General features: G+C 42.3%; 2 protein-coding genes and 1 non-coding gene across 4 annotated transcripts in view; 1 reads left to right on the forward strand and 2 right to left on the reverse strand.

The window, feature by feature from the left end:
• Nucleotides 1–5,699: 5,699 nt before the first annotated feature.
• Nucleotides 5,700–5,773, reverse strand: LOC124244311 (small nucleolar RNA SNORD113/SNORD114 family). Its single transcript, XR_006889956.1, has one exon. It is a non-coding gene; the product is annotated as a small nucleolar RNA SNORD113/SNORD114 family (small nucleolar RNA).
• Nucleotides 5,774–10,996: 5,223 nt separating this feature from the next.
• On the reverse strand, nucleotides 10,997–14,147 carry LSM5 (LSM5 homolog, U6 small nuclear RNA and mRNA degradation associated). Its single transcript, XM_046669806.1, has 5 exons — nucleotides 14,050–14,147; nucleotides 12,802–12,897; nucleotides 12,492–12,519; nucleotides 11,663–11,735; nucleotides 10,997–11,267 (listed from the first exon to the last, which is right to left on the reverse strand). The coding sequence occupies exons 1-5, from the start codon at nucleotides 14,093–14,095 to the stop codon at nucleotides 11,235–11,237; spliced, it is 276 nt and encodes a 91-aa protein (XP_046525762.1). The 5' UTR covers nucleotides 14,096–14,147; the 3' UTR covers nucleotides 10,997–11,234.
• A 5,490-nt stretch (nucleotides 14,148–19,637) lies between these two features.
• AVL9 (AVL9 cell migration associated) overlaps nucleotides 19,638–22,348 on the forward strand; it is a 55,277-nt gene continuing 52,566 nt past the window's right edge. For both annotated transcript variants that reach the window (XM_046669495.1, XM_046669496.1), the window contains exon 1: nucleotides 19,638–19,939. In XM_046669495.1, the coding sequence (XP_046525451.1) occupies nucleotides 19,847–19,939 (93 nt within the window). In that variant the 5' untranslated portion in view covers nucleotides 19,638–19,846. The remainder of the gene's footprint in view (nucleotides 19,940–22,348) is intronic.

The raw sequence follows: 22,348 nt of genomic DNA on the forward strand, positions 1-22,348 counted from the left end.
CCCCCCCACACACTTCCTTTAAATTCCTTCCTGGGCCCTCTTCCTTTCTGGCTCCTGCTCCATCTAAGCCCCTCCTCCTGTCCCCTGCGCCCTTTGGCTCCTGCTGCTGATTATCAGCCTTTTCAAGGTGCTAGGAGCCCAAAGGCAGCTGAGGCATCACTCCAAGTAGAAAGATGGTTCTTTGGAAATAAACTGGGAATGCATATCTCTAGGACACCCATGGACAAGAGCAGGAGCTCAGACACAAGTGATTTCAATTGGCTTCTGGGGCAGAGGAGGGTAATTTTACCCAGGGTAACCCAACCATCACCATCTGGTCATGGAGGTGGAGTGACATAGCCAAGAGCTCCGAACCAGGTTCCAATGATCTAAGCACTGGTTCCAGCTCAGCCCCTGAGTCCCTTAGGCAAGTCAAGGCCCCTCTCTGGGCCTTGGTTTCCTCTTCTATAAAGTGCAGGACTGGGTCTAGAGGTGCTGTAAGCTCCGTCCCAGCTCATCACATCTTGGGTTCTGTGATCTGAGAGGCCACAAATCTCAGTGCAAGATTTTGCCATCCTCAAGCACCAGTCACTAGGTCAGCAGGAGGCCAGGCTTTGTTGGGTGAGGTCCTTACCTCTCGGGAATTCATCATTTATTTTCCAAATAGATAAAGGGTGGACTAGAAGAAACTAGGTGTATGTGGGGGCTCGTTTGTGGTTCCCATCACTATGGAAAATTCCCTAAGCTTCTACAATCTCCACCTGTGGTGATGTGAGCACCCGATCTGGATCTAGGAGAAAACCTGGGCCAAACTGCCCTACTGAGCATGCCACTTCTTCCCCAGCCTCTTCTTACCCTCTCACTGGCACAGGCTGCCTGTTGCCTGACCCAATTTTCTCCACTAATTAAATGTCACACTTCCAGCTGCAGTCACTAAGAGATGATCTCCAGGCAATTCAGTAGAGGGAAAAATAAGGTCCTTCCCATTTCTTACTACCCTCATGAGACATTGACCATTAAGCTGGCTAAAACCAATGACAAATAAGAGGGTTGCTATGAAGAAGTGTTAATGGGGCCCATGGCACAAGAAGCAGCAATTAGGAGACAAAAGGAAATCCTTAAGAGGAAGTAAATAGACTCCTTCCCAGAGAGCAGGGGAAGCAGGTGAGCCCATGGCCCACATATCTACGGGGGTTCACCACATCCCATGGTCATGGTCTTTTATTCTAGTATATTTCTCTATTTTATAGGAAATATAATGACCAATTATTTTGTAGATGCCACAGTTCTTTTTGGAAAGTGGTGGAGTATAGCTTCAAAAGTCAACCAGGAAGTTACCGGCCAGTATCCAATGATGAATGAATAAGGATCCAAGGTCGGCCCTCATGTCAATATGGAAAGTTGGTCAAATTAAAGCATCTCACATCTGAGAGCCTCCTGCATCTTCAGAATATCTGCGTGGAAGAGAAAGGCATGAGTTTTGCCTCAGTTTAAAAGGTGAGGAAAGCAAGACTCAAAAAGGATAAATGGCTTGCCTGACCTCACTCAATCTGTAAGCAACAGGGCTTCTACATCAGACCACGATTCGTCTGTATGTGGTTTCCACTATGATAGTTTTCAAGTTCACTCTCATTGAAACAGAACAAAAAAGGAAGAGGCAGGGGCCAGCCTTGTGGTGCAACGGTTAAATGCGCAAGTTCTGCTTTGGCAGCCTGGGGTTCGCTGGTTCGGATCCCGGGTGTGGACATGGCACCGTTTGGCAAGCCATGCTGTGGTAGGTGTCCCACATATAAAGTAGAGGAAGATGGGCATGGATGTTAGCTCAGGGCCAGTCTTCCTCAGCAAGAAAAAGAGGAGGATTGGCAGCAGATGTTAGCTCAGGGCTAATCTTCCTCAAAAAAAAAAAAAAGAAAGAAAAGGAAGAGGCAGGAGAACAGGAAGCATCACAGCTTTAAAAGATTGACCGCAGTATCCAAACCACTAGATTCCCACAGGACAATAAGTCATGGGCAATCAGCAGATGTGGGAATGTGCCCCCAAGTTCTCAATGGCCACCAATGCTCAACAGATTCCAAACACATCACAGCTGGCAGTGATGGGTGACTGATGGCTGGAGGAAACAATGAGCATGGCTGGCTTTGAGGATGCGACCTGCCACTCATGGTCAGCCACTTCTCCTCCCTACTTGGACCTCAGGCCCTTGGCTGACTTTCTCTTCCACTGAAGTAGAGACAACCAAAGGTAGAGGGTGGATTCTAGAAGGGAACCCAAACATCCAATTTCAACTTTTGTTTGCTAGATGAGAAAATTGAAGTCCTGAAAAAATGGAGTAATTTGCCCAAGGTTACATGGGCACTTGGCAACAACCTCGGGTTTCCTGATTGTCTTTCCGCTCCTCTTTCCAAACTGTTCAGTTGCCCACTTGGCCTGTGTGTGACTGAGATAGTCCTGGTGACACAGGACTCCTATCAAGGTACCCAAGGGAAAATGCCTGGCCCTGAAGATATAGAGACCTTAGAGAGACAGCTCTTAACCCTTCTTAGAAAACCCCTTTCCTCCTCAGGATGTGCACCCCTGGGGGGACGAGTTAGGATTAGTTCAAGCATAGTCACCATGCTTTCCTGGGACCATCACTCCTTTCTGATCCTTTTTGAAGCCACTTCATACTTGTGACTCTTTCTTCCCTTGTGATGAAATCTCAAGATCTCTGGAATCTCTCCCTTTATCTTGACTTCCACAGCACCTTTCTTCCAAATCCATCAGATAAACCTGAACAGGTCTGAACATACAACCTCCAAGACTCACCATCCTCCTTGTAAACTGGAAGGTGCAAACAGACCCTTTAGAGAAGGGAATCCCTTAACTCCACACTCCAGATGCTACCAGGCTCAGTTCTGTCTCAGCCAGATCCAATTTTCAGCTGCACCCTGTATTCCAGCTACCCTACATCACCCATCGCAGCCCCAAGTGACAAATCTTTCCCATCTCCATGCCTGTCCTTTTTGTCTGGAATACCTTTTTCTCTCTTCTCTGCTTGACAAGATGCTGCTCATTTGTCAAGGCCCAGCTCCAGTGTCTCCTCTTCTAGGATGCTGTATTGATCTGGGTCCCAGCAAAGTCCAGATGAAGAGATTTTCTTAAGTGGAAAGCTTACTTACAGAGATATGGGCAATATAAAAAAAATAAATGAGGGATAGGGTGGCACCCAGACAACAGCAAATGTAGGAAGCCATTATTACCCCAAGACTGAATGGGCCAAGAGGAGGAAATATTGTTACACGAGCCCTTTGAGAGCTAGAGGCACAAAGGAGGGGCTGCACAGACATTCACAGTCACTGCTAGAGACGGTGCTGAAGCAGGCAAGAAATACCCCAGCCTCTCTCTCCTCCCACCCTTTGATCTCCCACTGTTGCTTCCCTTTGGAGGAACCCAACCAGATGCCAGAGGGCAACAGAGCACTGGCATGCCTATGCAGGATTCAGCATCCCAGGACACAGAGCAGGGCAGAGAATGGATAGAGAATGGATTGGGGGTGGGGAGGCAGGGAAAAAAAGACTAACTGGCACAGATGCCTTCCCTGCTTCCCACTCCCACCACAAGCAGAATCCATCCTCTCCTCTTCACATGCTTCAAAAGCTAACGTATTCATCACACTGTATCACAACTAGGGAGATCTCTATCTCCCGGCCAGGCAGTGAGCCTCTGGAGGGCAGGCACAAAGTAGGTGCTCAAGAAATGATCGCTTTATTAGTGATCACCATGAATGTATTTTCAAATCTCCTCGCTTCTTCATTTTACTCCCCCTTCTAATCTTAAAGCTAACTGCTTTGTAAGTTGAGCCATTTTCTGAGTAATAAAGCCCAGTTTCTCAGTCTCATCTTAAAAAAAAAAGCTCCTCACTCTATTGTCACCAATTAGTTCAACAAATATCATTTGAGCCCCTGTGCCTAAGCACTGTAGTTTGTGATGGAAGATTCAAAGGTGACTAGACTAGGGACTCAATTCTTGGGGAAAATGTTACGGACTAAGTGACAGTTAGCTTGTGTTGTTGAAATGGAATTGCAGTCACAGAAAAACCATAAAAATAAGTTGATCTAGGGCTCTTTAAATAGTAGTAGTAACTATCACCATTTATTGAGCACTTACTCTATGATGGAAACTATGCCAATGCCTTACATATATTATCTTAGTTAATTGTTACAAACCTGAGAGATGGTTATTTTTCCCAATTTACAAATGAGGAAATTGAGGCCAGAGACATTAAGTAGCCACTAAACTCACACAACTAATAAATGATTGACTGAGATTAGAGTCCAGGTAAGTCCAAATCTAGAGCCCATGTTTTTATTCACAACATTATACTTAAAGACAATTTTTTTTTTTTGAGGAAGATTAGCCCTGAGCTAACATCTGCTGCCAATCCTCCTCTTTTTGCTGAGGAAGACCGGCCCTGTGCTAACATCCGTGCCCATCTTCTTCTACTTTATATGAGTGACACCTACCACAGCATGGCGTGCCAAGCGGTGCCACGTCTGCACCCTGGATCAGAACCGGCGAACCCCGGGCTGCCGAAGCAGAAGGTGCACACTTAGGCGCTGAGCCACCGGGCTGGCCCCTAAAGACAATTTTTTACAGCACAAAAAAGGCAGTTTATGTAGAAAACATGAAAAATAGATTTCTCTTTTTCAAAAGTAAGTGTAAAATAGTATAGATTCAAACCTTTAGCTGGCCTTGTGGTGTGACCCAATAGTAAGTGCAGCAGACGGGAAGACCAGAATCTGAGTTTGAAGCAGGATCTGGGGAAAACTAAACAGCCTTGGCTTCAGCAACTAGCTGCCTGTTCCACAGTGCCCTCTGGTGGCCAGCTGATATAATGCATGGTTTTCCTTCTTAAATTCAGGAGTGAAATGTTTAACCACCAAAGATGCTGCCAGGGTCAACCTTGGATAAAGTAGATTAAGTCTGTTTCCTGGCCATGTTCTGCTCCAGCCTCATGCCCACTGACCTCACACTCCTTATGACTGGAGTAGACAGAGCATGGATTTGGACATCAGGCTGACCTGAGATCAAGTGCCAGCTCCACCACTTAGAGATGTCAACGAGTGAGACTCACAGAGCAGCAGGACCATGCTGGAGCTCCCTGAGTTTCTGCCTCCCAGCTTCCCTGTTAACAGCCAGAGTCCAGTTTCATCACTGCACTCAGGGTCGACTGACCATGCCAGCCAAACTCTCAAGATATTCAGAGAATCACCTAATCAGCATTAATCCTGGCTTTCTACATTTCTTTGACTCAGTATTTAGGCATTTATTATTTTTCCTTAATATATACAATTTTATCTTCCCAAAAGGAACAATTCTGTCTTGAGACTGCCACAGAACAATAAAATTGACTCTTCCTTATCAGAATCTCCATAACCTTAGTTGAAGAGGTGAGACCTTTACCCACTTATTTCTTAATGGGCACCACTGTTTTCAATGCTTATCAAAAATACATTTTTGCCTCACCACACGTGTTCATAGTTAAACAATGCTTCAGTCTGTTCTTCTTTATATATTTATATTAGTTTAATGGTTCTATCATTATTCAATTCATAACAAATCTATATTTATAAAATCAATACAAGAATATGATCTTTGAATACTCCTAGCGTCTCTCTGTAGAAAGTTTCATTAGAAGGAATAGATTAATTCCTTGCTAATACTAAGACTAATACTTCATGCTGGACCTCAGAGTTTCAGACATGTACTTTCATCATCCATGACTCCTATGTCACGAGTCTTCACCATTGGTCTGCATTTGAGTGTCTTTTTCTTCATTTGTTTCTACATTTGTATTGATTAAATCATTAATTCATTGATAATAAAACACATGTTCACAAAAACTCAAGAACCAGATCCTTGAATATCCCTAACATCAGTTTATAGAATTAAAAAATAAAAGACATTCAGATGATGGTGGCGCTCATGGTGGTAGTGACGGCCCAGACTCTAGTTTCTGGTCCAACAGTGTAACAGGATTTGTTTCCCTGGAAACCAGAACTTTGCACAGCATGAACTGTTTGGGGCTATTTTCTTTAGAAGGGAGCAGCTATTCAAGACAGTATTATGGAAAAGCACTTTGAGGTCTCCATGATCTGTCATGTATAAGCATTGAGAAGTGGTAGAACCTACTCTTAAAGTTTGAGTAGAAGTAAACAAAGCCAAAAGAAGTTTAGACAATAAAACGCCAACAACTTAGAGACACCCAAATTTAAATACCATCCCCTCCCATAATTAAATTTACAGAGAGAAATCAAGGTTCAAAAATTAAATCTTGCAAATAAAAATCCAAAATGTTAAAGACCACTACAATTAAAACCCAAAACTAAAGTTCCGTGTCTTTGTGAGTTAAAAGACCAAAGTCCAGATCAAAAACAACCTTCCCCAAATTCTTGTGTTCAATCTTAACCAGAGGGGGCTTTGACGCTTGGGTGAGGGCAGGGTCGCTTCAACAGCCACAGCCAGTATTTCTTTTAAAGCCTTAGAAGTTACATTAGATATGATTCAAGTAGGTCTTGCTTTTTTAAAAGTTGAGATATAATTCATGTACCATAAAATCCACTGTTTTAAAACATACAGTTCAGTGGTGTTTAGCATATTCATGCAGTTGTGCACCCAACAGCTCCTAAAAAGGTTCTCCTAGGTAAAATTATACCCTTATAACATAAAACTTGGCAGTGCTCAGGATGATGGCAGACTCAGAAGCAGCTAAGGGAAGGTTTAGGCCTTGCAGGATGCCTGTGAGTCTCTGCCAATTGTTCAGAACCCATGACCTTAGAACTTCAACTGGATTGCTTATTTAATTCAGTTGGTTAGTTACCTTAAGAGGCTAATTATGGCACTATGTTGCCCACATCTGGGGGAAATTCCATCTATGAAAACAGTCTCCTCTCTTTCTCAGCAACTGGCATACGCAATAACATTGCCTTCTTGCAGAGTTGAGAAATTTGCACAGGTACAGACCAGGTCTTATTTGAGACAGCCTGTCTTCTTCATCCAACATATTTTAAACCTCCCAATTTCTATGTACCCTTGGAAATGAGTTTGAGTTTTGGGTACCTTAGTGCTGCATTAAGGTGGGCTTTGTCCAGTGACACGGCCTCACTCAGCAACAGAATATTAGTCTAGTCCTGCTGCATGGTTTCTGCTTTTGTTGCTGATGAAGTGGCTTAACTCTGGCAATCTCTTTCCTGGGTAAGACTTCTCCCCTTTCTACATTTGTTTCAACTGAACAATCACACCAGCAGATTCCTGAACAGAAACTGCTGCTGAACATCACCCATGAAAGCTCAAAGTTAACACCATCAGAAATGGAACTCGTCGATATTATGTGCCACCCGATGAGACTCATTGGGAAGAATAGCTTTACTCCTGTGATAAACCTGGGGCCTATTCACGGGGAAACATCAAGCAAACCCAAATTGAAGGACACTCTACAATGGCTAGTCTGCAATCTTCAGAAATGTTGGGGTCATGAAGGTCAAGGGAAGACTGAAGAACTCTTCCAGATTGAAGGAGACTAGAAACACATGACAACTGAGTACAGCACATGACCCAGGACTGGATCCTTTCACTGTGGACATTGCTGGAGCAAAAAACTTGAGTGGGGTCTCTGTGAGGGTATGTAAGAGCTCTTTCTGATATTCTTGCAACTTTTCTTCATTAAATGTGAAACTGCTACAAAATAAAACTTGAAAAATAAAATGCCCCGAGCACAGGCCTTCCTCCCTTGGTTTACAATAATTTCACTGAAATTTTTCTCACCTTCAATTCTAGAAGATGGCATATTCTCTCTACAATAAGGGCTCACATTTTTTTCTCTACTGGCAAAATCCCACCTCATCTCTAGGGGTGAAGGTGCAATTTTGGACCCTGAAATCTAAAGACACGACTACACTTTGTATAATCAACAAATCATCCCTCGAGAACAAAACTGAGACTGCACTGATGGGAAGTGACTCTCAAGCCTAAGGACAAGCCATGTGAATCCAACGTTGCCCCACAACGGGTCCCTCGTTGTTCCACACCGAAGGCCGGCTCTTGGGGCAGGAGATGCATCACTGCCTGCCAAGGCCTGGCACTAACAATTCAAACTAGAACTCCACTAGTGCTCTACAGCACACACAGAACTTAGCTGCCTTGCAGTTTAAATGTGGCAAATACAGTTCCATCCACTAATGTATAAAATATCTATACAGAGATTCACATGTCTATTATCAAATCCTTGCTTCAGTCATACCTGCTTTAAAAAGCTACACCTGCAGTAGCCTACACTCCAGTGTGGTGGGTCTAGGGCTTTGGTAAGGAACAGAATTACCTGGGGAACTGGGCAAGTTGCTAAAAATACAAAGGCCGGAGGCCCTATCCTACTTCAGTGGGCCTGGGCCTCTGCATTCTTTAGTAGCTCTCCAAGTGATTCTGATACCAGTTTTCAAACCAAAGTTTGAGAAAAACTGATCAAGTCACCAATGCCAGCATAGCTTCTGCCTTTTCTGGTCTCACTTTTCCGGAGGCCACACTTTTGCTTTAGGGCCCAGCACATACAGCCCTACCTCTATGGAAATGAAACACCACCTCTATAAAGAGACACTCACCAGCAACCTGCCAAAGTGAAAACCCTATATGGTTAGCACCAAATACATCATTTCAACTTTAAACCACCCATATTACCCTGCTGGAATCCTCAATCGCAGCATTTTCTCCCTAATTTTTACTCATGGTCTAGATCCAATGCTCCTTGTCCATACACCAAATATTAGATTTTGGAAGGTCCAGTACATAGCATCCCTATTATTTAGAACAGTTGTTCTCAACCACAGGTGATTGTTTTGCCTTCAAGGGACACTTGGCAATATCTGGGGGAAGCAGGGAAGAAAAGGAAGGATGCCACCGGCGTCTTGTGGGTAGAGGCCAGAGATGCTGCTAAACATTCTACAATGCACAGGAGGGACCACACAACTAAGAATTATCCAGACAAAAATGTCAATAGTGCCAAGGATGAGAAACCCTTATTTAGAATAGTACCCAATCTAAACGAATTGTGAGAGAAGGCAAGAGTGTGAGCAAATGAGAGTCATATCATCATCTTTATTACTGCTAAAGACCAGATTAAGAGACAGCTTATCTGTAGGCAAGTGAACTTCCTCTTACTGAACCCGAGTGAGCTCATCCACCCAGCCACAGACTAGGTAACTGTACGCCTCCCTAAGTGAGGTCAGGCTCCTCTAAAACTCATAGCATGCTGGAATTAACATGTGCTCCCTGCAGGCTACTAACTCCTAGATGGAAAAAAGTAAGAACTAAGCATGACTACCCAGCTCCCAGAGGATGAGTAAAAGGGTAGAAAAAGTGTAGTATCATTACATCATTTAACCTCCCTCCAAAGGGAAAGAAACAAGAGGAGGGAAAGCATTCCCCTGCCACCCCAACAAGGGTCAGAGGCAGTGGCTGGAGTAACAGGCTCCTACTGGCTCCTGAGAACCAACTCTTCACTCTTTAGGAAGTTTGCAGGCCAGCTGTTATACCCTTGGCAGCATGAAACCAGCCACAGGAGTACTTACACCATGAAAGTCAAAAAAGACCATACATCAGTGCTTTGTTTTTTGGAAAATAAAGTTGAGGCCTTTTTTCATGTGGAAACACGAAAATTGAAGACTGATTCAAGATTTATATGAAGCAAAATATATAGTACCAAAAATACATATAATCAGAGCAAAGACGGTCTTCCTGATCCACGTGTACCATAGACAAAAACCATAAAGGAGGAGACCAACCAATGACTACACAAAAATACATTATTTATGTGAAAAAAAGTACCACTGACAGGCAAACTACATACTAGGGAAGTTATCTGCAAAATTCAAGAGTAACCTACTAAGAATTCTAACAAATCAGTAAGGAAAACACAAACGTCTCAATGGCAAAAGCCTCACACAACTAATTCACAAAATATAAATGAGTTCAAAATTAATAAAGAAAATTTCTAACATGTGAGGTTTTGCCTATCACAATGGCAAAGACAGGAGAAGAGAGAATATAGCCAATGTTGGTAAGCATGTAAATGGTACTATGAAAAACTGCCGGCAAGTGTAGGTTGAGGGGCCAACCCGGTGACACAGTGCTTAAGTTTGCACACTCCACTTTGGCGGCCCAGGGTTCATGGGTTTGGATCCCAGGCATGGACCTAAACACCGTTCATCAAGCCATGCTGTGGCAGCATCCCACATACAAAATAGAGGAAGACTGGCAACAGTTGCTAGCTCAGGGCCAATCTTCCTCAACAACAACAACGAAGTGTAGGTTGGTACAAATTTTTTGTTGGCAACATGACAATATAATTGACCTGACACATTTATGAACTTATTCTAAGAAAAATAAAAATGTATAAAGACTTAGTTGGACTTAGTGACCCATAAGAATAAGCTAAATAAGTTATTATAAATCCACTTAATGGAATACTATGCCTGTATTAATGTTGCTGAAATATTTGACATGGAAAGATGTTCACCATTCAAATTCAAAAAGTCTTAAATGGAGGCTACAAAACAGTATATTCGGGATGAGTAAGTTTTGTAAAAGTAAAATGTGTACCAAGACTGTACTGAGAAAGTCTAAGAGGATATACAGCAGAGTGTGATGAATATTTTCCTTTTGACTTATCTTCACTTCCATAATGTGTATACATTACCTGGGTATTTTTCTTGTTTGTTTTTAATAAGCGTTAATGGGACTTGAGTTCAGTGGAAAAGTCCTCATTTCAAAGCATCAGAGTTTGAACTGAATTTTCTAAGTAATCATTAGAGGTTTTTTAAATGCACCTGTTCAAAAGCAAAGTTCATCATTTTGTTTGGAACAATTGTTGTTTGAGAATCGAATGATGAAGTAAATCAGGAAGCAAATAGGAGTAAAATGACAGGAAAGCAAGCGACAAAATAACTACAAGCTTTGTTCCACTGGATATTGCAGTATAATAAACAAATTGACAGTTAACCAAAAACACCTTTATTTTAGTCTTCAAAGAACGAACTGTTCTTCTTTCTCCAAGACAATCATGATTAACTTAAAAAATGGGCATTTACAATGCATCTTCAAAGCATTTCCCTTTAACGGGAAACTTAGCTTCATAGAATCCAAACATTAAAAGGTTAAAAAAAAATTTTCTATTTTGTTGTCCTTATAAGACAAAACAGAATCCAGCATAAGTCAAGGAAATCCATTCATACTTCAGGGCCTTCTCCTCCAGGAACCAGCTGCAAAGGAGGAAAAAGTTTAATAACACCACCACTACATCCTCTAAAAACCCTTACTGAGAGCTCCTCATTGACCAAAGCCACTTCTGCCCCTCAGCCCCTCCTCCACATCCCCATTTTCTCCATGTCACTGCTGTTTATAATTCCAACACAATCAATTAACATTTAGTGTCTCAACAATAAAAAAAAATAAAATGAAATACTAAAAAGCACAAACTAATCTTTAGGCCCAATGTCGCCTTCAACAGCTCAGCTCTAGAGCCTGACCACCAGAGCACCCCTTCCCCATCTCAGGCACCACTGGGCCGTGAACATTTCATCCAGCAAGTTAGTTCTGTAAGTCCTGACCCAAAAAATGGTTTAACATCTAAATAAAATCAGGTTTACTGTCTTACCATTGTTATATTATTTCCATTTAGCAAAATCTGATCTAATTTAGTAATCCTTCTTCCTTCTGGTGTGATTTCACTAAATGAATAGATAAAAAAGAGTCAGGATAAACAGTGATAATCAAAGCCAACGTTTTGATCCCTGGAAAGATTAATTATTGTATATAAATGAATGTGAGGTCAGGCAATTAGGTCAACAGTTTTCAGAGACAAAGGTTATCCACTGGGTGATGTATACTCTTCCCCAAAGGCAACAGAGTGGACTGCCTTGCCTAAGATTCACATCTACTAGGGCTGATCTTCATAAAAGCTGAAACTTGCCAAGGAGATCAAATATGAAATGCTTACTTCCCTCAATCTTTTTCCTATTACTTATTACTGATTCCGAGCCATTAAACCCAATCTGTATTCAATTCAATTCTGAAAGTGAAGATATTGGTTGTGATCTTTATAACTAATATAAGTGACTCATCATCTACATTTTATATTATACATAAATTACAGAGCAATTAATTTAATTAAAAGCAGTAAATGATCTTATTATCAGTTCCCTGATGTGACCTGAGCCCTAAGATTCTTGGCTGTTTTTCAGTATCTTTTACCTTAAAGTTTTGCCTCCACTAATTCCCTACCAGTTTAGCAATAATTACATTGAGGTAATAACCCTCCAATCCAATTACTAGTGTCAGTAGATAAAATTTCTATTTTAAGGTAATTCCAACAGACAATGTTTTTGCATGCATCATTTTACTGCCTCAATAATACTAAAACTGCCTTAAATTAAAAAGCGAGAGGTTACCCCCACCCCAATTCTTTAATTTTTAACACTACTCACAACTCAGTGACATCTTCCAGTACCATATCTGAAATTTGGTGTTAAGAAAATATACCAGGTTGAATTTACTCTGGCTTCTGCCTTTGTTCAGTTTTAATCATAACATTTAACACAATGGCTCAAATTCAAAATGCTTGTGATTGGTAGGAACTTAATCTTTCAGTACAAACACCTTTTAAAACACATTACAACTTCCCTGAGAATAAATTGATTCTTACTGTAATAATTAGTAAGTACCGACTGTCTATAGTTCTTCTGTTCTTAAATACTGAAGAAAAACCCATGCCACCACCACCTTTTAAAAGGATACTGACAAAGTCATCAAATCCTAGAAGCGTGCCAACAATTTCCTTATCACTCTTCATCACAATGTGAATTCTTGATCCTATACACTTGTCCACAAGCTCTGTAGATACATTTTTTTAAAGAAAGGAAAAGGAGGAAAGACGGAAAAGATTATTTTACCCACTCATTACTTTCACAAATATTTGAGTGCCTACTGACACTTATTACTCACAAACGGAGAAACACAAACCAGGAAAAGAATTTATTCAAAAGCTTTAGATCTTAGACTACATATCTCTGTTCAATCATTACATTAACAAATTTTCCCTGTTCTCCACTTACCTTTGGCAGCAAATTATCATGGCTGTGTTTTTATATTATCTTAGATTAACATATGACTCGCCCTCTAGACTCTAAGCTCCATAAGGGCAGATCACTGTATCCCCAATGGGCAGTACCTGGCATATGCTGGGCATTCAAAAAAAGTCTGTCGAATGAAGGAAAAACTTTTCAATCACGGCCACATTCGCTAACTCACTCTTCAGCTACAAAACCTCAGGGAGAGAGAGGCATAACTTGTCGCCACCAGAGATTCCTTCTTGTCACCACCTCCCTCACCCTGAGAAGTCTATCCTCTGTCTGATAGCAGCTTGAACATCTTTTTAGCAGCCTTAGCGTCCTTTGGTATGATGTTTTTGTCCAGTATCCTATCTCCTCCACTGGTTTGTGTGCTATTGGCAGGCAATGGCCGTAATTTAAATTTGAATAGTGCCCAGCCACGTCGTATGGTGCACAGATGCTCAATAACTGTTTGCTGCATGAATGACTGACAAATAGAACTAGTTCCAGATTCTTCTTCTAAGGCTCATTCCAGACCCCGGTGCTTCTCTCAATAACTGGCCAGATATACGACAGGGTCCAATCTGGGGAATTTAAACGCCAGGTTGAGGAGCGGGACGGCTAGCCACGTCTGTAGAGGTGAGCTCACAACAAAGGCGGCCCACGACGCATTCACTAAGTGTGGACCTTTTCTGGAGACGGTTTGGTTTCAGGAATCACAAGTCCCTGGCTCAAGGAATCCTACCACGCCGAGAAGACACGGGCAGCCTGCGGCCGCAGACACTTGAAACCCAAAGACGAGCCGCGGAGGTGGAAAGCAGCGGGTCCGACACATCTTCCTAATACTCTGCCAGGGGCAGCCTCCCTGCAGCCCCTCGGCCCCCAACCCCAAGCTTCGGATCCGCGTCCCCGCTCCCCACAGGACTACCATTACCTAGAGGCAGCAGCTGCGACGGGTTAGTGGTCGCGTTAGCCGCCATGGCTACGCCGGAAGTGGCCTGCGTCCATCGACGTTACGACGGCGAGTTTCAAAGAGCGCGCTTCCGCTTTTTTCTGCAGTCCGGACAGGCTCGACCAATCTGAGGCCGAGCGTGCGATCAGGCCAGGCCACGTGGATCGCGCCCAGTCGCTTCTTTCCCTGGCAGTGAGATCCCGGGGAATCTTTCTGTCCGCTGAACGTTGTACTGTCTCGACAGTTGCTCACTCTCCCCTCGCAATTTTCGAGAGACGTTAAAGATATTCTGCCTTGTGAATAAATTCTTCCTCTAACCCGGAAGATTTTGCAAAATAGGAAAACTTTGAGTCTGTCTTATTTTCCCATTTGAGGTGAGTCCTCTCCCAAGGCAAGACGCTCTTAAGACCAGTGTAAGTCAATTTGGTTTTCCCGCCGCCAATTCCCTGTGTTGCAATTTTCGTAAAACTCATTCATTTCCTTAAAGAATCTACAGCTTCTTTTAAAAGTCCGGTGGATTGAAAATCCACAACCAGCATTTTTTTAAAACTTCCAGGGTGGGGATTTAAAGTGTGTTTTCTTCACATGGTCAAGGAAAACAGTTCAGTGTTTACCAGGGGGATGGGGGGTGGAGGGTGGGCACAGGAGGTGAAGGGGAACATGGTGACAGACAAGAAATAATGTACAACTGAAATTTCACAATGATGTGAACTATTATAAATCTCAATTTAAAAAAATAAATTAAAAATTTTGTTTAGGGCTGGCCCCATGGCCGAGTGGTTAAGTTGGCACGCTCTGCTTGCGCGGCCCAGGGTTCCACCAGTTTGGAGGGCGTGGACATGGCACCACCCATCAGGCCATGTTGAGGCGGTGCCCCACATACCACAACTAGAAGGGCCCACAACTGAAATATACAACTATGTACTGGGGGTGTTTGGGGAGAAAAAGCAGAAAAAAGAAAAAAGTTTGGCAACAGTTGATTAGCTCATGTGATAATCTTTAAAAAAAATTTTTAAGAAAATAAAAATGCATTTAAAAATAAAGTATGTTTTCTTTTTATTTTCTACTACTTTAATTCATCGTTCTTCTTATATCTAGGAGTCCGTTATAGACTTTGTATTCAGTATTTCTTCAACAAACATTGTCTAACAGGCAACCACCAGATGTCACTCTATGCTAATGTCATCACACTTAAGAAAGCTTAATGCTTTGGCACTTTCGTTTTGAAAAGAATAGAAAGCAAATTCTCTTCCATCGTCTGTTTTCTGTTTGTATCCTAGGAACTTAAAGCTAAAGAGTCTAAACAGCAAAGGCCGGAAAGAACATCATTCATCCACACAACAAACGGTTGTAAAGCACCCATCATTCACTCACTGAACAAGTATGTATTAATTGCACACTGTTTGTCTGGCATTTTGCTCAGTATAAAACGGTGTACAGAACAGAACTAAAAGGTCTTCTGCCCTTGAAGGAGCTTATGGATGAATGGGAGAGAAAGACAACTAATAAACATTACGTACAAGGCACATAAAATTTAATCTATAAAGCAAAAAGACCTTTTTTTGCTTCAAGAATCCTAGAGAAGTAGCTAGGCTTTAAGGTAAACATCAGTGAGGAGGTTCAGAAGCCCCATAGCATTCAGCCTCCTTCTAAATACAAAGCCAATCCTGGCTTTTTTGCATATTTAAAAATGGAGCACCTACTGTGTTCCAGGAAATTTACAAACACACTTATTACTAATCTTTATGACTATCCTTTGAGACAGATGTTCGGATGAAGTTCCTCATACTCAGAGGTTAAATAATTTGCCCACTGGCTACATAGATAGCTTGGGAAACTTCACAAAGAATTGACAGGAGTCTAGTCTTGGAGCATGAGTAAGAATTGGATGGGCAGAAAAGGGGCAGGAGGAGCATTCCAAGTAGAGGGAATACTGTATGCAATTGGTATGTGCTCACCTCCAAACATCTCTTGCACTTTAATTTAAATCTTACGTACTTGCACTAGTTTAGCATAAAACCCTTCCCTTCCCAAACGTTTTTGTTTAATAACTCCCGTCCTTAGTGATTTTACTTTATTGCACTTAGGATGCTCTGCCCCCAAGTTCTTATAAATCGTGCTCATCTTTCAAGACCTTGCTCAAATGTGACCATCTTTGTGAAGCTTCTCCGACTTGCAGACTTGGTGAGCTTTCTCATTATCCTGCAAGAATGTTAATAGCTCGCAGAATGCTCTCAAGGCATTCTCTTATAATTATCTATCCAGGGGATTACCTCTCCCTGAAAAAGACTGTGAGTTGCTGAAAGTCAAGAATTTTGGGAAGCAGTATAGTGATTAAATCCATTGGTTCTGAAGTTAATTTACTTTGGTCCAAATCTCATCTCCACCACACTTCCTTCTAGTTATTTGACCTTGGGCAAGTTATTTAACCTTGTTAGTTCTCAATTTACCCATTGGATAATAGTATCTACTTATAGGATTGTTGCGAAGATTAAATGAGATAATCCATGAAAAGCAGTTAGCAGAGGACTGGCACATAGTGCTTATTCATTAAATGTGAGCTGTCATTGCTTATTTATCTATGTTTCCTAATACTTAACATGATGATTGGCTTGGAGTAGGTGCTACAAAATCTAGCATTGCTAGCTTGTTTCATGTTTATCTTATTTTTATAATAAGATATAAGCCACTTTAAGAGAGCAATTTCTTTCTTTCTCTCTCTCTTTCTCTCTCCAACTCTCCTCTTTCTTTTTAATTCTTGTTGTTGTTGTTGCTGCTCTGTGCCTATCACAGTTCCAGGTGTACTGTAGGGTTTAATGAATGTTCTTTAAATTGATTCTTACTATTTCATTCATACCCATCAACATCCTCCTTAATCTTCATAAGATTCTAAAGACAAAGTAATGCCAGATTTGTTTGTGAAGCTGTTTTCTTTTCCTGGTTTTTCTTTTCTATTTCTATCCTTGTTTTATTTTTTCCATACCATAATAAGGGTAGAGACCAAATTCAAGGCATTAATGCTACTTGATAGAGTTTAAAGTTCAGAAAAACATGCTTTTAAGAAAGTCAGTACTTTGGTTTCCATTACAAAAACAAAATGTACGGCAGCAATTTTCAATACTATTGATGAAGAATAAAGAAAGTCTCTTTATACTCTGAAAAAAGATATATAGTTCATTTACACAGTAGAGTTAATGGGGATTGCAGGAAGGGAGTGGTTTTATCGTTTTCTTTCCTGAGGCAAGATGCAAAAAGAAACAAGGGGCCAATTCCAGATAGAGAGTTCATTTTTAATGAACTAGAAAATATGTCATAGCTCTGTCTCCAGGGTTTTTCTCCCTTTAGCTCTTACAGCGCAGACATGAAATAGAATTTACAAGTCATCATAAAATACATGTAACTAGAAGAGGCTCTTCAGTGTATTATATATTCAGAAAAGAATTTCTAATTTTTTCCTGGGAGACAAATGTCATCATAAAAATACAAATAAAACTTTCCTTTCAAAATAATGTTCCAAAAGTATTATGTTGTCTGAAATTGTTTCCAATCTTGATAATCTCCTTTCAACACTTTTTAAAATAAAGGAGTAATTTATTTTTTTTCCGCAACAGATATTTGTCCTTGTAGACAATATCTTTTTTTTTTTTTTTTTTGAGGAAGATCAGCCCTGAGCTAATATCTGCTGCCAATCCTACTCTTTTTGCTGAGGAAGACTGGCCCTCAGCTAACATTGGTGCCCATCTTCCTCTATTTTATATGTGGGATGCCTACCACAGCATGGCTTTACCAAGTGGTGCCATGTCTGCACCCGGGATCTGAACCGGCGAACCCTGAGCCTCCGAAGCAGAACGTGTGCACTTAACCGCTGCACCACCAGGCTGGCCCCTAAGTGATATATATTTTAAACATTTAAGCAACATAATAGTTATGAATAAATGATTTCTTCTTAGTTGGAAGCTCTAGGATGCAAAGTGACACAGATTTTTTATAAATCTACTACTGGGTCTCCTGCACAATGAATTAAGCAATTGGTGTTCACTGTAGATATAGAATTCTAAGATGCCCTGTCCTTAACATATTTTTTAAAAGATGTTCACTTAGATTTTAATTTTAGCTATGGCTATTGTGGAAAATGTCAAGGCAGATAGAAAAAAACAATATATCCTGCATACAGGGAATAATATAGTTTCACACACAGTTCTGAGCCTATGCCAAGAATTTTGTAATACAGAAAAGAAATGGTAACATCTTGAAAAATTTTTACAGTATTTTTATTAACATTAAAACAGTTCCACTGAATCATAGAAACTAAACTTGATTATAGGAAGCCTACTGTTTTTCTCAGCTATACTTAGATTATAAGGCAGGTCATTAAACTTCAAGACCAGGAATGGAAAATAATAACTGCTAAGGTTGTCTAAACTAAGGGATGTGCAACTAGCAATGGTAAACTTCACAGTCAGTTATTACAGTAATCTGGAATTCTATTTAAAGCAGGCCGCTATCCGTTAGTTTATCCCAAAACTGCCCTGGATAAGACTTATTAAATCTGTTAGGATTTCCACTATTCACTTTAAATTGACATAGGAAGAGATTCAATGCTTTTTTAAAAAAATTGTAGTACAATGAGTAAGGAATTTAAGGAATTAAAAACCCTGATACCAACAGATCCCATATATTTCGTGCTGACGAGAGTACTAAACCCAGGAAAAGACAAAATGAAAAACAAATTTTTTTTGAGGAAGATTAGCCCTGAGCTAACTGCTGCCAATCCTCCTCTTTTTGCTGAGGAAGACTGGCCCTCTGCTAACATCCATGCCCATCTTCCTCTACTTTCTGTGTGGGATGCCTCCCACAGCATGGTGTGCCAAGCAGTGCCAATGTCCTCACCCAGGATCCGAACCCGTGACCCCAGGGCCGCAAAGCAGGACCTGAGAACTTAACCGCTCCGCCACCGTTCTGCCCCCAAAAATATTTTTTAAAAATAGCAAGACTTGGACAATAATTTTAAAGATCTCTCTGTAAACTACCTTTGTTGTCAAGGATATACTGCTTGAGGCCTTAAAACGCTTCCAAACTCCTATACATAATATTTACACAAGAAAATAAAACCCAGAACGAAGCAACCGTGGGTAAGCAAGTAATTTAAAGGCTGAATGCACAGATACAGAGCCGCACCAATATGCCTCCGGCTTATCAAATATTTAATAGTAAAGGGCAGAGAGACCCTAGGCCAGAGATGCGACAGAAAGGAAGTGAAGGAATTCGATACTGAGAGTGAGGGGAAAAGACGTTTAAAAAAAAAAAAAGGAAAAATATGAGGAAAGAAGAGGGAAACGACGGAGATTTTAAGGAGGAAGTAGAGGGCAAAAGCGGGTCGAGGCCGCACCGGGGTACCAGGAGACAGGTGCGCGAGGAGGCCCCACAGGCCCCGCCCACGGGCCACGCCCCCGAGAGACCCCGCCCCTCTCCCCAGGCCCCGCCCCGTCAAGTCCCCTCCGGGTCCTGCCCAGCCCCGCCTCGCCGGCGGCGGCCGCCGCATCAGGTGACAGCCCGGAAGCAGCGGAAGCGGATGAGGGAAGCGTGGCCGCGGCGCCGGGGGGCGGCGCGGAGCTGCGGGAGCCTCGGCCTCCTCCGGGCCCTCTGCGCGGCCCTCATGCGGCGCCCTCGCTGACACCTGGAAGCCGCTGCTCGCCGTGCTCCTGGGGACCGCGGGGTCGCCCGGCCCGCCGCCCTTGGCGGTTAAAGTCGTCGTCGTGCGGGCCCGCGGCGGCTGCCCATGGAGAAGGCCGGGCGGGGCGGCGACGGCGCCCCGCGGGGGCCCGTTCTGCACATCGTGGTGGTCGGCTTCCACCACAAGAAGGGTTGCCAGGTGAGCAAGGGCCCGAGCCCACCCCTGGCCGGTCGGGTGCTCGCGCGCCGCCGCGCCCACTCCCCTCGGCGCGGCTCGTCGCCTCCGGACTGGACTCCTCTCTCCAGCTCCTCGAACTCTCCCTCCCTGAAGTCCATCCCCCACACTCCCTTCTCTCTCCTGCCCCCGGAAATTGTATTCTGAGCGGCGGAGGAGCTGAGTGTTGGTATGTTGGGGCTGGTAGGTGTTTAGCTTCTTGGATGTAGTGGGAAGAAGGAATCAAAGATCGGCCCCACTCTTCCCCATCCATCTGTTTCCATTGACTTTCTGGGTGTCCGCCTATCATGGAAGCCTTTGGAAAAATTCAGCACTTGGACTGCGTTTCCAAAGTGATGAGCTCGGTGGGCTTCCACACGGTTGCCTCAGGTTGGTTAAAGCACTCGCGGCGCCGTGGGGAAATCAACTTCCTTTGTTTATCTGTGGAAGCCCTGGAATTCGGGGTATTAGCGTGGCGTACTGACTCTGTCCCCCCTTCCCGTTGAGCTTCGGTTTTGCTATTTGATCCTGTCCAGATCTTGCCTTTTGGTGAGAGTGACCTCTCTCCAGGGTAATTGCAATAAGAGAAAGTGTATTTACCGAGCAAATACAAAGTCATTTTTAAGCTGCTTCGCTGAAATGATGAACGAGAACAATGGAACATTTGCAGTCTGTGTATTGAAGGCAAGGGAACAAAATAGAAACAGAATTATTTAATGAGAGCAAACACTGGAAGGCAATGATGTCATAATGTGTTAGTGAACAGTTATTTGAAATGCCTAAGGTATTAAAAATACTGATTGCTACCACTGGGTAACGAAGCATTTCGTTGCTTGCTCTTCACAGAAAATGTAACAATTTAGAAGACTTTTATTGGCAAAATTTAAGTTTGTTAGAGAATGATAACAGAAAAGTGATGAAGGGAATGAAAAGATGGTTGTGTTTGTATGTGTTTTAAAGACTGCTTAACTTCGAAAGATCATATTCCTTGTCTCTCGGGTAAAAATGGCATAGAAAGATACCAAGGAGGAAGTGGCGTTATTCATTGTGGTATTAAAAACATTGCAGGGGCCTGCCTGTTGGTGTAGTGGTTGTTTGCACGCTCTGCTTGGGCAGCTGGGGTTCTCAGGTTCAGATCCCAGGCACAGACCTACACACGGCTCATCAAGCCATGCTGTGGCAGCGTCCCACATACAACATAGAGGAAGATTGGCAGAGATGTTAGCTCGGGGCCAATCTCCCTCACCAAAGAAAAACCCCACCTCCTCCAAGCAGCAGCAGTAGAATATAAGTTTTTTAAATGTGGCCCTATATTTAGAGGTAAGAGAATAGATATTTGAGATTGTACCATGGCATGCAAACACAGTGTTCATCATTATTAGATTTTTAATATTTTAAGACTCCACAGCTTTGATCTTAATTGTCACTTTATAACTTACTTTGGCTATGGGTGAAGTAACAAACTTGGAGGAAGTAGAATGATCTTTCTGAGGTCACACTGCAAAACAGACCTGGAGTCAGACTTAGAATTGCTTCTGGCACCATATGTGTTCAGTCTTCTAAGCCATGTGGCATTTACGAGTTTTTTAGGTAGAGTAAAAAGTGGGGGCCCACTTCTGGACCAAACTGAATGGAACTTTTAAAGACAAAAAAGAAGGAAATACTGATAGGAGATAGAATAAAATCTTTTAATTTTTGCTGTCCTCTAAAATCGATTAATTATTATTTTTGTACCTGTTTTATTGGCAAAAGTAATATAATTTGTATTTCCAGAAAGGAAAAATTATTTATTTTAGGAAACAAAAATGTAATGCTGCTTGGAGATTAAAGAAAACTTAGCAACAGATTGTAAGATGAAAGAGGCACTTTGGGCTGAAGTAGCGCCCTGGGCGCTGTGGCATCTCTCTGGATTTGTCTGGCTTTTGGTTTCGGCACTGAGGTAAAGGTGACTGGTTTGATAAAATGAACACGGTGCTGGGAGTCAGGAGACCTGGATGACATCCTGGCCTCACAGCTCCCATGACCTCCAGCAAGTCCCAATTGCTTAATTTTTCTGTACCTCGTTTTCCTCTACCAGATTTCTTCATGAGAATTTTAGACCTGGCGAGGATCCTTAGAGATCATCTACTCTGTCTCCCTTACATTTACAGATGAGTAAACTGAAACCCAGAAAGATGAAGTAACGTAAGCATCCTTACACAGATAGCTTGATGCTATCAGAAAAACCAGAGCTGGACAGTAGTTAAAGCGGTAAAAACAGATTTTATTCAGAAAAGCTATTGGAATAGGGGAAAGACACCTCAGTATAGAATTGAGCTCAATTCCAAATACAACAAGGAAAATCGGGAATTTATAGCCGAGGAGAAGAGTGGGAGTCAGCAGCAGGTTATGGGG

This window comes from Equus quagga, chromosome 8 (assembly GCF_021613505.1).
Source record: "Equus quagga isolate Etosha38 chromosome 8, UCLA_HA_Equagga_1.0, whole genome shotgun sequence".
NCBI lineage: Eukaryota > Metazoa > Chordata > Mammalia > Perissodactyla > Equidae > Equus > Equus quagga.

Excerpts from the sequence above, each read along its gene's own strand:
- LSM5 (XM_046669806.1), bottom strand. The coding sequence starts at position 14,095 with ATGGCGGCTAACGCGACCACTAACCCGTCGCAGCTGCTGCCTCTAG. Across the intron at positions 12,520-12,801 it reads AGGATTTGATGACTTTGTCA|ATATGGTACTGGAAGATGTC; the intron begins GTATCCTTTTAA and ends ACCAAATTTCAG. Across the intron at positions 11,736-12,491 it reads CTGGAAGATGTCACTGAGTT|TGAAATCACACCAGAAGGAA; the intron begins GTGAGTAGTGTT and ends CTATTCATTTAG.